Here is a 12,332-nt window from a genome sequence, read left to right on the forward strand (position 1 = left end):
ATATACAACATATATCTATAACAATTTAAACCCAAAATTTTTGAAAAATATAATAATTCTCATATTTTTAAAATTATGATTTAACAATGATTTAATCAACAAATTATAACTTAAAGTTTTGATACCCAATGTGAAAGATTTATGAGTCCTAAGAGGAGAACTAAAAAATAACTCGCCTGAAGGTTTCGAAACAAAATCGCGGTCTGAAGCCTTGGTTGTCTCTTCCAACTCTGGCAGCATCCTTGTTGCCGGCATTGTCCCCTTTCTCTGATCTGGCATCTTATTTTTATTTTTTATTTTTATTTTCTTATTTTTTATTTGGGTAAATCAATTTATTCTAACACAAAGAAAGCAATACAAAGGTTACCCAAAAAAGGCTGCCCAAAAACAAAACAACAACAAACAAGGCACTTAGTCAGCCTCCTCTTGGTCACCCTTCCCTTCTTCTTCTTCTTCTTCTCTCTTTTATTTTTCTAACATGAAAAATCTTTTTAACAATACTACATTAAGTATATATATAGACACATGTAAGCCCTAATCCTATTCCTAGTCTGGCTAGGCAATATAAATATATACATAATATACTTAGTAATATATATATATATATATATTATATTTACTTCAATAATGATAAAAAATTACTTAAATCATATATACATAGATATCATGTCCTTCCAAAATGATCAAAAATTACTTAAATCATATATACATATATATATATATATCATGTCCTTCCATAATGATCAAAAATTACTTAAATCACATATACATATATATCATGTCCTTCCATAATGATCAAAAATTACTTAAATCATATATCTATATATATATATATATATATAATTATGCAAAAATAATCATTTAAATATCTTCATAACCATTGACGTTTATTAATTAAACCAAAAAGGTTTCATTCAGGTTGGTCCAATTTTCCTTAACCCCAATCCAATTAACTTAAATAAAAAATAATTCAATTAAATCTATTAATTACAAATAATTCACAATAAAACCACACAGGCATAATAAACACATACATAGTCAAATAAGCAACTCAATCATGGCATTCCGTAAAGCAAAACATCATATCAATTCATCAAGTATAATCATGAAATATAATTTAAATAAAACAAGACAATTAAATAAAACACCCAATTAAAAATCAAATGAATTAATTTAAATCCAATTAAAAGTAATAAATTTAACTAAATAAATCCTTTAAAATATAGGGGTATTACATGATCCGACATGTTAAGTATCTCTGAATAACACGTTGGAGCGCGTGCCATCGGGGATGGGGCTGATGGTGCCATCCCCGATAGTGATAACGATAAACTGATTACCAGTGATCGAAAAGCTCTGATACCATGTTAAATATAAAAGAGAAACAGAGAGAAAACTGTATATTGTATTCATGTATGAAATGTATAATATAATAGTACATAGGGGTTTATCTAGGAGATGTCATGTGTGAAGAGCAAGTCCTTACCATATAAGGTAATGTTATATATGATAATGAGAGTAAATTAAGATAACTACGTACCATACAAGGTAATGTGATATATGGTAATGATATATTATAGAATTTATTTTAACAATACATGGTAATAATATATTATAGAATATATATATTCTAACAGGTTGAGCAGACGATCGATAAGAGGGTTGGCTCTTTAATAGTAAAGATGATCCAGGCTATGTTTGCACCTTTCGGGGCTAGCTTGTTCAGTTTGAGTTTTGTTGTTGACCTTTCTTAGTATTACTATGTACCTGCTTTAGTTTCGTTTTAAAAATTAGAATTCTTATAAACTTTGTGTGGTCAAATATAAATTTTGTACGTACTTCAGTTTTATTCCGAAAATTTGAATTCTTAATAAATTGTTCTGGAAATTAGAACTGTAAAAAAACAAGAATTCTATCTTACGAGCCTTTCAATTATTCTATATATTTTTTTAAGAAATTGGTTTGATTTAAATTTAGATTTATTTATTTATTATTACTATTTTTTTTTTGTGAAAACAAATGATTTACTACGAAAATGGATTGTAGTATAAGTCAAATATTTTTGTAGTAAATAACTTATCATTTACTACAAAATCAATTTGTAGTAGAGAATTAGTTATTCTACAAAACTTAAATTTTGTAACATTTCAATTTTTGCTACGCCACCTTTCACTACAAGTTGGTGACAAAAAAAAAATTGTCCCTAGAAATCTTTTGCTACAAAAAATGATCTCTTGCTATAAAAAATTTTCTAGCAAAAATTTCTTGTAGTGGTATATAAAGTGTTTCTTGCCAAGGTAAAAAATAGAATTAAAATACACTAGGTTACTTCGACTAAGAAAAAAATTGTTAAGGTTAGGGAAAAGTAAAATTAGTACTTCCTATAAATTTTAAAAACAAATAGGTCCTATAAAATTCATATAAAGACAAAGAAATCCTACTTTTGATATATATATCTATACTTATTATTAGAAGTGTAAAGAGTTTCGGTATTTCAATATTTATTTAATAATATAAACAATATTTATTAATTAATATAAAAAGAGTTTGTAAAGGAGTTTTTATTAAACTCTAACACAAATTACCTATTTAGTATGAGTTTTTATTTTTAAATTAATATACGTATATGGTGTTTAGAAGAGTTTCTATAAAACTCAAATTACCTATTTATTATGAGTTTTTTTAATAAAAGAAAATCTAATTAGTCAAGAAAATAAAAAAAAAAAAAAAAATTTAGTCTTTCTAATTAGACAAGGAAATATATTAAAAATAATAATAATTTATTCTATTTAGTCTCCACATCTTTTCTAATTTTATAAATAATATATAAATAATTTTCTAATATATAAATAAATAAAATATTAGTAAATTGTAATAAAAAATAATCTTGATTTTGATATTGTTTTAGAGTTTGAAAATGCAACAATCAATAATTGAATTTCTATACTAAAGTTCAATTAAAAATTATTATTTTTATCTCTAGCTTCTACCTTAGAACCAATGAAAGAGAGATCAAACCCTCTGCATAAGCACACAATTACCTATTATACTATACAAGTAATACAACCACGTCTTATATTCATAAGGTTATAAAATCCGCAGTAATCACATATCTGAAGGAGAGGCTCTGGTAAGCCAATTTTATGTTTATTGATCGTTTTATAATAACACAAATTATCTATTTATTATGAATTTTTATTTTAAAATTAATATAATGTGTTTAGAAGAGTTTCTATAAAACTCAAATTATCAATTTATTATGAGTTTTTTTTTTAATTATAAAAGGAAATATAATTATATAAGAAAATATATAAAGAAAATAAATAATTTAATTAGCCTTACTAAATTAGACAAGGAAATGTATAAAGGAAATATAAATAATTTTGTCTATTTAGTCTCCACATCTTTTCTAATTTTATAGGGTTAATTATAACGACACCCCCTGATGTTTGCCATAATGACACTCATATACAAGTTAGACGTTTTTTTGGACAATGACACCCCCTGAAAAAATTTGGAACCAAATAGACCCTTAAAAGATTTGAAAGGATAAAATTGCCAATCGATATTTAACTAATTTTAATTGTTAACCCATCGATCCCCCCTTCTCTCTCTTCACATGCCGTCATCATCTCCTCAACCACAACCAACTCCATTTATCCTCACATTCCACCGCCACCATTTCTTCAACCACAATTCCGCCATTATCTCCCTCTTTATACCGCCACCACTTCTCCTCGACCACAGCCGCCGCCACCGTCTCTCTCCACGCATCGGTGATTGCATAATATCACATCTCTTATCACCACTACCATGCTTGATCTGTGTAAAAATGTGCAAAAATAAACAGAGGAGCAACCCACATATCAATCCAGATCCATTTGCATCATGAGATCGTGTTGGAGGTTACGGTGATGGTGGTATCACCAGAAGTAATTAAGTCAGATTCATTTAACTCCTTTGCGCGATCTGAAATCTCGCTTAAATCTACTCCGGGAAGCAAAAGGCTCAGAGAAGTCAGAGGATTGTTGGCCGACGACGTTTTGAGCGGTAGCGGCAAAACGCACTTTGTTCTGGCCACAGATTAGTATATGTGAGTAGATATATATATATATGTGTGTGTGGTATGTAACTTCTATATATATATATAAATAAAATATATCTCCATATTGGCAGAGACCCATGTGACGTTTCCGATTTTAGTCATTTTTCTTTTTCCAGAATTTCATTGATGCAAGGGTATTTCGGTCTTTTCACATTTTTCGTATGGGATTATGGTTGGGTCCAGTTGCATTTTGTGCATTTTGAATTATGTGATTCATGTATCATCTAATTGGTGGTGCATTATATGTATGTGTATAAAGTGTAAAATGAAAGAATAAAGAAAAAGATAATATAAAAAGAAGGCGGAGGGCCCCACTACTCACACCTCTAAGTGGTCTAGAGACCACATTTGCTTGCCATTTTTCTCTCTCCCCGTATTCCTTTTTCTCTCAATTCTTCATCTTGCATTTTCTTTTCTTTTTCAACCAAATCTTTAAAGCAAGATTTCTCTCTCAACACTTGGTTGATTTGAGTGCCGTTTGAGGCAAAACGAAGCCCACGAAGAGCTCTACGCATTAGTACCATCAATTTCAGTTTTTGGTCTTCCATTGGAGTTCGAATTTGGGGACCCATTTCAAGGGATTTACTCAATCTTGAGGTAGGGGCTCTTAATCCACGAGTTCTTGTGCTTTTGTAAGTTAATCTTTTTTAAATGGTTATTTAGCATGTTTAATTTGTATAGTTTCAGCTAATTGATTAGTTGTGATGTATATTTGTCAATTTGGTGTAACTATGTGTGTTAAATGGTCTATGTGAAGAGCATGCCTATATGTTGGTTCTTTATATGCCTATTATACTAGATGTTATGGTATGGAAGCATGTTGTAGTTTCCATAGAAATCCTTATGAATGAATTGTGCTTTGCTAAGTGAATTTGAGCTAATTTCAAAAGGATGATCATTGACATGACATTAAATGCATCTAGGCATTCACATTGGGAATAAAATGGGAGAAATTGTTTTCGAAATGAAAATGGAAAGTTTTGGGGAAAAGTGTTTTGATGAAAACGTTATGAGAAAACCCGGTTGCTGCGGAGTCACCAACGGGCTGGTAGGTTAATGTAACCTAGAGGGAACTAGGGAGATTGCCTTAGCGTGGTTGAGCTATCTAGGCCCCACGATGACGCTGCGGAGTCACCAAAGGTCTAGGGATAGTAGCCAATCCTTCTCTCGGCGCTGCGGAGGTACCAAAGGGGTTACATTAACGGTTTGAAAGTGATGGTTTTGAATGTGAAAATGGGGAGCGACATTGACATGCATTTCGTTTCATTTCATAACATTCTATGATTTGTAAATGAGATTGGTTGATATGTAGTACTTCCCCGACATGGTATGACCCCAATTCCCATTGCTCTATTCTTTGTATGGATTCACGGGGACACAAGGGGCGTGTCTTAGGTGTCGCCTACTGAGCAATATGCTCACCCCACTTTAGTTAATATTTTTCAGGGCACGGCGAAGGATTGGTGGATGATAATTCATCATAGCTTTGAGAGAACTCGATGAGTATTTTGGTTATCTTTTGTAGAACCTGGACTTACTTTGTAAAGTACACGATACTAAATGTATTAAGTTCTTTTGGTTTTGTAAATTATAATTGTTGAGGTTGAAATTCGTCGCAGTCTAGTACGACACCGTTTCCTGCAAAATAAGGATGGCAAAGTCAAACACCGGTGTGGTGCCGGCCGTTGACCCTCCGACGATCAAGTTAGTAAGGGTTCTCGATAGAGAATTTTAATCGTAATTTGCTTAGTAGGAGTTTTTGTGTGTGTACCTTGTTCCCGAGTCGTTTTTATATTTATAGTCACTTCCCTTATTCTTGATAAGGGAATTTTATCGTCCTTAGCCCATGGAGCCTATCTCGTGGAAATCTTATCCTTGATAAGATTTGAACTTAGCTCATGACAAATCCTATCCTTGATACGATTTGTCATCATTCTTATCTAATAGAAATGGTTATCCTTGATAACGAGATATTATCGCCTGAGAGTTGAAGAAATCTGGTGGCCGATCAATATTTAATTACCTTTTTCGTTAAGTCAAGATAGGCTAGGGTTATTTTTCCCTATCAGTTGCCCCCTATTTTCGGGTACGTTGTGGACCAAGGAAATACTTTCTATATTCCATTTGTTTCCTTTTTACTACAGGCCCCTTCCATATTGTAGTAGAACTCCTTTACAAGAACTTCACTGTTACTTGAAAAAGAATTTTCCTATAAATAAATAAATTTATTTACTTATTTATTTACCTTCATTTTCTTTTTTGTCTGAAATCCTCTAAACTGGATCCTAACTGTGAGTTTCTTGTGGATCCTTGTAGATACGTAATTGGGTCAAGTTGTCTCTACCGGGTTATCGGTGCAATTCCAAAGTGGTTTCGCTATTTTCGCGATATCCGATACCTCATCATGTTTGTGCAGAAAAATAACTTGAATACTGAATCTCAATTCGAGGACTCAACCTCTGAAAGTGTTGAAGAACTCGATCCTGACTATGGTGATGAATCTGGTGTGGATTACTCCTCAAGACCAAGGACTGCTTTTTCCAAGCAACCTCCTCGTGAAGGAGAATCCTTAATTAAGGATGAGAATTTACAGAATTGTAGAGTTAAATATTCCATTCCTTCATCTATTCGTCTTCACAAACCCAAACCAGAAGATAAATGTTCTTCTATTCGTTTGGGTGAGGTATGCTTTTTCGAGTCGACTTTTGCTGCGGGCTTGCATTTTCCGATTCATCCATTTGTAGAAGAAATTCTTTCTTATCTAAAGATAGCTCCTTCTCAAATTGCTCCTAATTCATGGAGAATTATTATAGGCTGTTTGTTTATTTGGGGAAAGTGTGGCGATGGTCATCTAACAGTAAATCAATTCCTGCATTTTTATTATCCCAAGAAGAAAAAAGACAACTTTTGGTACTTCCAGTGTAGATCAAAGAAGACATTCCTCCTTGTTGCAACCCCTGAAAATAATAAAGGTTGGAAGAGTCGTTTCTTTTTTATGTCTGATACATACGGGAAATTTCCAACTGTTTGGAATAATTCAGATCCAACAGATAAGATTTATATGTATATAGTTTCCAAATTCTTCTTCTTCTTCTTGTTTTTTTTTTTTTTTTTGGTACCCGAGGGAACAGTATCCTCGGGTACTGTTCGTTAATAGTAAAATAATAATAATAAATTTTTTTTTTTTGCACCCGAGGGAACAATACCCTCAGGTACTGTTCATGAATAGTAAAATAATAATATATATTTTTTTGGGTACCCAAGGGAACAGTACCGCGGTACTGTTCATGAATAGTAATTTTTTTTTTATTTAATTTTTTTAATTTTTTTTTTTTTTTTATAAGTGCAACTTACAATTCTTTTTCCCAGAATTTAAGGACAAACCAACCCTCTCCATTCAAGAAGCCGAGTATGTTGGTATTGCCTCTTCTTACCCAGTGAAGACCTTTAGCGATCTCATGACTGACGAGGCTTTAGATTTGTATGTACGAGCTCATAGCTCAAAGGAAACCTCCACCCACTCAGAGAAAGGTAAGAAAAACAAAGGTACTTATATGTGAACTTACTGATTTTAGTTAATATCTCATTAAGTATTTCCCTTATTACTCTTTATGTAGGCAAGAAGCTCAGTAAAAGGCTCCTAGCCCAAGTCCGGTCAAGTAATCTTCCTTCTACTCCTGCTTCCAAAAAATTACGAAGGGTAGAGAAGAGAATCATGGTACATCCTCAAGCCCTGGAGTGTTATCAGGTCCTACTCCTGTACCTCTAGGTTTCAGCAGATTTGGTGGGGTTCCTACGAGTTTCGAAAGTTTTGGTTCGGTATCAACCAACCAAGCCTTTTCCCACGGGGAATCGGTTTTCGATGACGCTAATGTCGCAAATGACAGGTTACATAAAATGGTAGTAAAAGATGACACTGCCAGATTGCAGAATCTGCCAGCATCTGAGCTTTCAAAGAAATTTCTTCATCTAATCAGCCAGGTGAGATTTTACCCTTTATTATGTGCATCTCTTTCCTTTTTATTTATTTATTTTTTTTAACTGTTCGCCACTATTTATTTATTTATAGGGCACTACATACTCTGTTGTTATTACCAAAGAATACGAGAAGATTTCCCTAGAGATGGCTTCCCTCAAGGCTAAATATGAAGATGTTACTTCTGCACTTAAAATAAAAGAAGATGACTTGACTAATGCAAAATTAAACTTTCAAGATGAGAAAGTGAAACTTACCAAAGAATACTCTGATAAGCTGGAACTCGAGAAGCTAGCTGTCGTGGAGAGTTTTAAAAATTCTGATGAATTCAAGGTGCTCATAGGCAAGGCTTGCTGTGATGGTTTTGACCGGTTCAAAGCTCTTGTTGGCAAAGATCGTCCAGACATAGATTTTTCTATGTATGACATTCTAAGTGAGAGCGAAGAGGAAGATGGAATTCCATAGTAGTAGTCACACACACACACACATATATATATATATATATGATTTCTCAGTATGTTGTTCCTTTAGAACTTTTCAGAATATCTCTTAATCTAGAGAATAGTTTCTCTACTTTTGTCTTTCATGGTATTGTTTCATACTTGTTGTTTCCTTATGGAGAACTCATTTTACTTTTCCAGGCTTCACTCAGCCCGTCCTTCTTCCGAAGGAACGTATTTTTACGAGCTTCATCCAGCTCGTCCCTTTAGTAAGGGAAAGTCACTTATTTCTTTTAATAAAGAAGTGGACTTAATGTGTTACTAGTCCTTATGTGACTTATTAAATTTAGTAGAAACATGTGCAATAAATATGAATAACCATTTTATTAAAGACCTATCGAAAATAATAATCGATAGTCGAGTATTAGCATCCGTTACACACTGGTCTGCTTTATTGAAGCTAAAAACATTCTATCACTTTTAAAAGTGAAATAATAAAATAAAACACAGCCTGGCATGAGTACATACTGGTAATATTTCCTCAAATGTTCTGCATTCCACGGGTGGGGAAGCTGGCTCCCACCAAGTGACTCTAACCAGTATGCCCCCGGTCTGTTGCTCTGGGTTACTCGATAAGGGCCCTCCCAATTGGGAGCTAACTTTCCTTCCCCCTTTTCCTTAGTAGTCGGGGTAACCTCGCGAAGCACCAGGTCTCCTGGCTCAAACCTCCTTAGCTTGACCCGGGCATTGTTGTACTTAGATATCATCCGCTGGTAAGCTGCAACCTTGACCTGGGCCTGCTCCCTTTTATCTTCTACCAGGTCTAGGTTTAATCGTAGTTACACCTCGTTCTGTTGAGGTTCAAAATACTTGGTTCTGAAGGTAGCAACCTTTGTTTCTACCGGGATCACAGCTTCACTTCCAAAAGCTAACTCAAAAGGGGTCTCCCCAGTGGAGGTTCTTACGGTAGTGCGATAGGCCATAAAACTCCGGGTAGTTGTTCAGGCCACAAGCCCTTGGCCTTTTCTAGGCGTGTCTTGATCATCTTCAATATTGTCCTATTCGTGACCTCAACTTGCCCATTGGCTTGGGGATGGGCAGGAGAGGAGAAATGAACTTTGATCCCAAGTTCATTACAAAAATCGAGGAACTGCTCACTTTCAAACTGCTTCCCATTATCGGTCATAATTACCCTTGGTGCTCCGAACCTGCAGATTATTGTCTTCCAGAAAAACTTTTTTACTTCATTTGCTCCAATATGAGCTAATGGCTCAGCTTCTACCCATTTGGTGAAATAATCGATAGCCACAATTGCGTATTTAGTTTGTCCCTTCCCTTGGGGTAAGGGGCCGATGAGGTCCGTCCCCCATTAGGCAAAAGGCCACGACCTTGTAAGAGGGGTTAACTTTTTTGCTGGTTATTTTAGGACATTGGCGAATCTCTGACACTTGTCACATTTCTTCACAAACTCAAGTGCATCTGTCCTTATAGTAGGCCAAAAGTATCCTTGTCGGATAGCTTTATGCACTAGTGATCTGCCCCCAGCATGATTTCCACAAAGGCCTTCATGTATGTCTTTTAGAATGTAATTTGCCTCATTCATGGAGACACAACGCAAGTAGGGTAAAGAAAATCCCTTCTTGTAAAGAACCCCATCAATGAGGGAATATTTTGCCGCACGCATCCTAATCTTTCGTGCTTCCATACAGTCCTGGGGTAGCTTTTCGTTCTCAATGTACCTGATAATGGGTTCTGCCCACTCCATGCCATGGGCCACTTGGTGTATTTTCTGTGGCCAATCCCAGACCGTGCTAGGCTCATCCAAATATCCCACGGGTATGGCTTTATCTTCCTCTGTGGTTGCTAGTCAAGCTAGGGTGTCTGCCTGCTCATTCTCTTCTCGGGGAATCCGGTGAATAGAAAACTTCTTAAAAAAAACCCTTGATATCCTCTATCTTATGTAAATAAGTCTTCATCTTCTCATCCTTGGCTTCATATTCCCCCTGGACTTGTCCAGTTATTAGTTGAGAATCAGTATATGCTATTAGTCGTTCAACTTCCAAAGCTTTCGCCATCCTGAGGCCTGCTAAGAGGGCTTTATACTCTGCCTCATTGTTGGTTACTTTAAAACCAAACCTGAGTGCATATTTGATGTATTCCCCATTCGGGGAGATAATTACTAGCCCTGCCCCACTTGCACGGGCGTTGACGGACCCATCCACATAAAACGTCCAAGTAGATTCGGCTTCTTTCTGCTCATTTGCAGCATGCTTGGGCCCATCTTCTGGTGTGAATTCCACTATAACATCTGCCAGTACCTGGGCTTTTAAGGCCGTTCGGGGTTTGTATTGGATATCGAACTCTCCAAGTTCGACCGACCACTTCATGAGTCGCCCTGAAGTATCAGGTTTACGGAGAACCTGCCTAAGTGGTTGGTCCGTCAATACTATTATTGTATGAGCTTGGAAGTAAGGCACGAGTTTCCTCGTAGATATAACTAGAGCAAATGCCAACTTTTTTATCCTTGGGTACCTTTCTTCTGCCCCCCTGAATGCACGACTAGTATAATATACCAGTTTCTGGTTTCCATCCTCTTCGCGGACTAAGGCTGAGCTTACTGCCGACGGAGAAACTGCTAAGTACAAATACAACTGTTCTCCTTGTATCGCCCGCGACAATAATGGTGGTGAAGTGAGATACTCTTTTAGCTCTATAAAAGCTTGCTCGCACTCAAGGGTCCATGAAAAAGCTTTCCTGAGCACACGAAAAAAAGGCAAACACCTATCGGTCGTCCTGGAAATCAACCTGTTCAGAGCTGCGATCCTTCCTGTCAATCTTTGAAGTTCCTTGGTCGATGCTGGAGACTGCATGTTGAGAATCGCCTGGACCTTTTCAGGGTTAGCTTCTATCCTTCTTCTACTTACCATGTAACCGAGGAATTTCCCAGAGGCGACTCCGAAGGCACATTTACTTGGGTTGAGCTTCATCTGGTGTTTCCTGAGGACTTGGAACGTTTCCTGTAGATCAGCCAGGTGGTCTTGAGCTTTCAAGCTTTTTACGAGCATGTCATCCACATACACTTCCATATTCTTTCCGATTTGGTCCTTAAACATTAGGTTTAGTAGCCGCTGATATGTTGCACCAGCATTTTTTAGCCCAAAATGCATCACCTTATAGCAATATAAACCTCTGTCCGTGATGAAAGAGGTCTTCTCTCTGTCTGGTGTGTGCATTGAGATTTGGTTATACCCCGAGTATGCATCCATAAAACTGAGCAGCTCATGGCCAGCTGTCCCTTCTACCAACATATCAATTCTTGGCAGAGGGAAACTATCTTTGGGGCACGCCTTATTTAAATCGGTAAAGTCTATGCACAACCTCCATTTTCCATTGGCCTTTTTTACCAAAACAACATTGGCCAACCAGTCGGGATAATGAACCTCTTAGATGAAATCAACTTTCATAAGCTTATTCACCTCTTCTGATATAGCCATGTTCCTTTCCACGGCAAATGTTCTTCGTTTTTGCCTGATAGGTTTGAATGTAGGATCTGTATTTAATCGATGCTCAATCGTAGTTGGATTAATACCGGGCATGTCTTCATGTGACCAAGCGAATACATCTTGATTCTGTCTGAGGAACTGTATAAGAATATTTGTGAAATCTGAGGGGAGCAGAGACCCTATCCTCACCTTTTTTGTTACGTCAGTGTCATTCAAGCATATCTCCACCAAGTCCTCGATTGGCTTAGCCCGGTCTTGCTCATTCTCTTCAACTTCATAGACAATCAAAGCCTCCTGCTGCCTCTTTT

The 12,332-nt window shown here is 35.9% G+C and overlaps 1 protein-coding gene across 1 annotated transcript; it reads right to left on the bottom strand.

Moving 5' to 3' along the window:
• Nucleotides 1–9,482: 9,482 nt before the first annotated feature.
• On the bottom strand, nucleotides 9,483–10,286 carry LOC132309493 (uncharacterized). Its single transcript, XM_059807797.1, has 2 exons — nucleotides 9,991–10,286; nucleotides 9,483–9,729 (listed from the first exon to the last, which is right to left on the bottom strand). The coding sequence occupies exons 1-2, from the start codon at nucleotides 10,284–10,286 to the stop codon at nucleotides 9,483–9,485; spliced, it is 543 nt and encodes a 180-aa protein (XP_059663780.1).
• Between the last annotated feature and the right edge of the window lie 2,046 nt (nucleotides 10,287–12,332).

Source organism: Cornus florida, unplaced genomic scaffold (genome assembly GCF_030987335.1).
Source record: "Cornus florida cultivar Cherokee Brave unplaced genomic scaffold, ASM3098733v1 CherokeeBrave_3.0.0_Hap2_Chr05, whole genome shotgun sequence".
NCBI lineage: Eukaryota > Viridiplantae > Streptophyta > Magnoliopsida > Cornales > Cornaceae > Cornus > Cornus florida.

What these genes read in the sequence shown, in the direction of transcription:
- LOC132309493 (XM_059807797.1), bottom strand. Translation starts at nt 10,286, where the DNA reads ATGGAGTGGGCAGAACCCATTATCAGGTACATTGAGAACGAAAAGCTA. An exon ending in ATAAGGACAGATGCACTTGA is followed by an intron (nt 9,730 to 9,990) that starts GTTTGTGAAGAA and finishes AATAATCTGCAG; the next exon opens with GTTCGGAGCACCAAGGGTAA.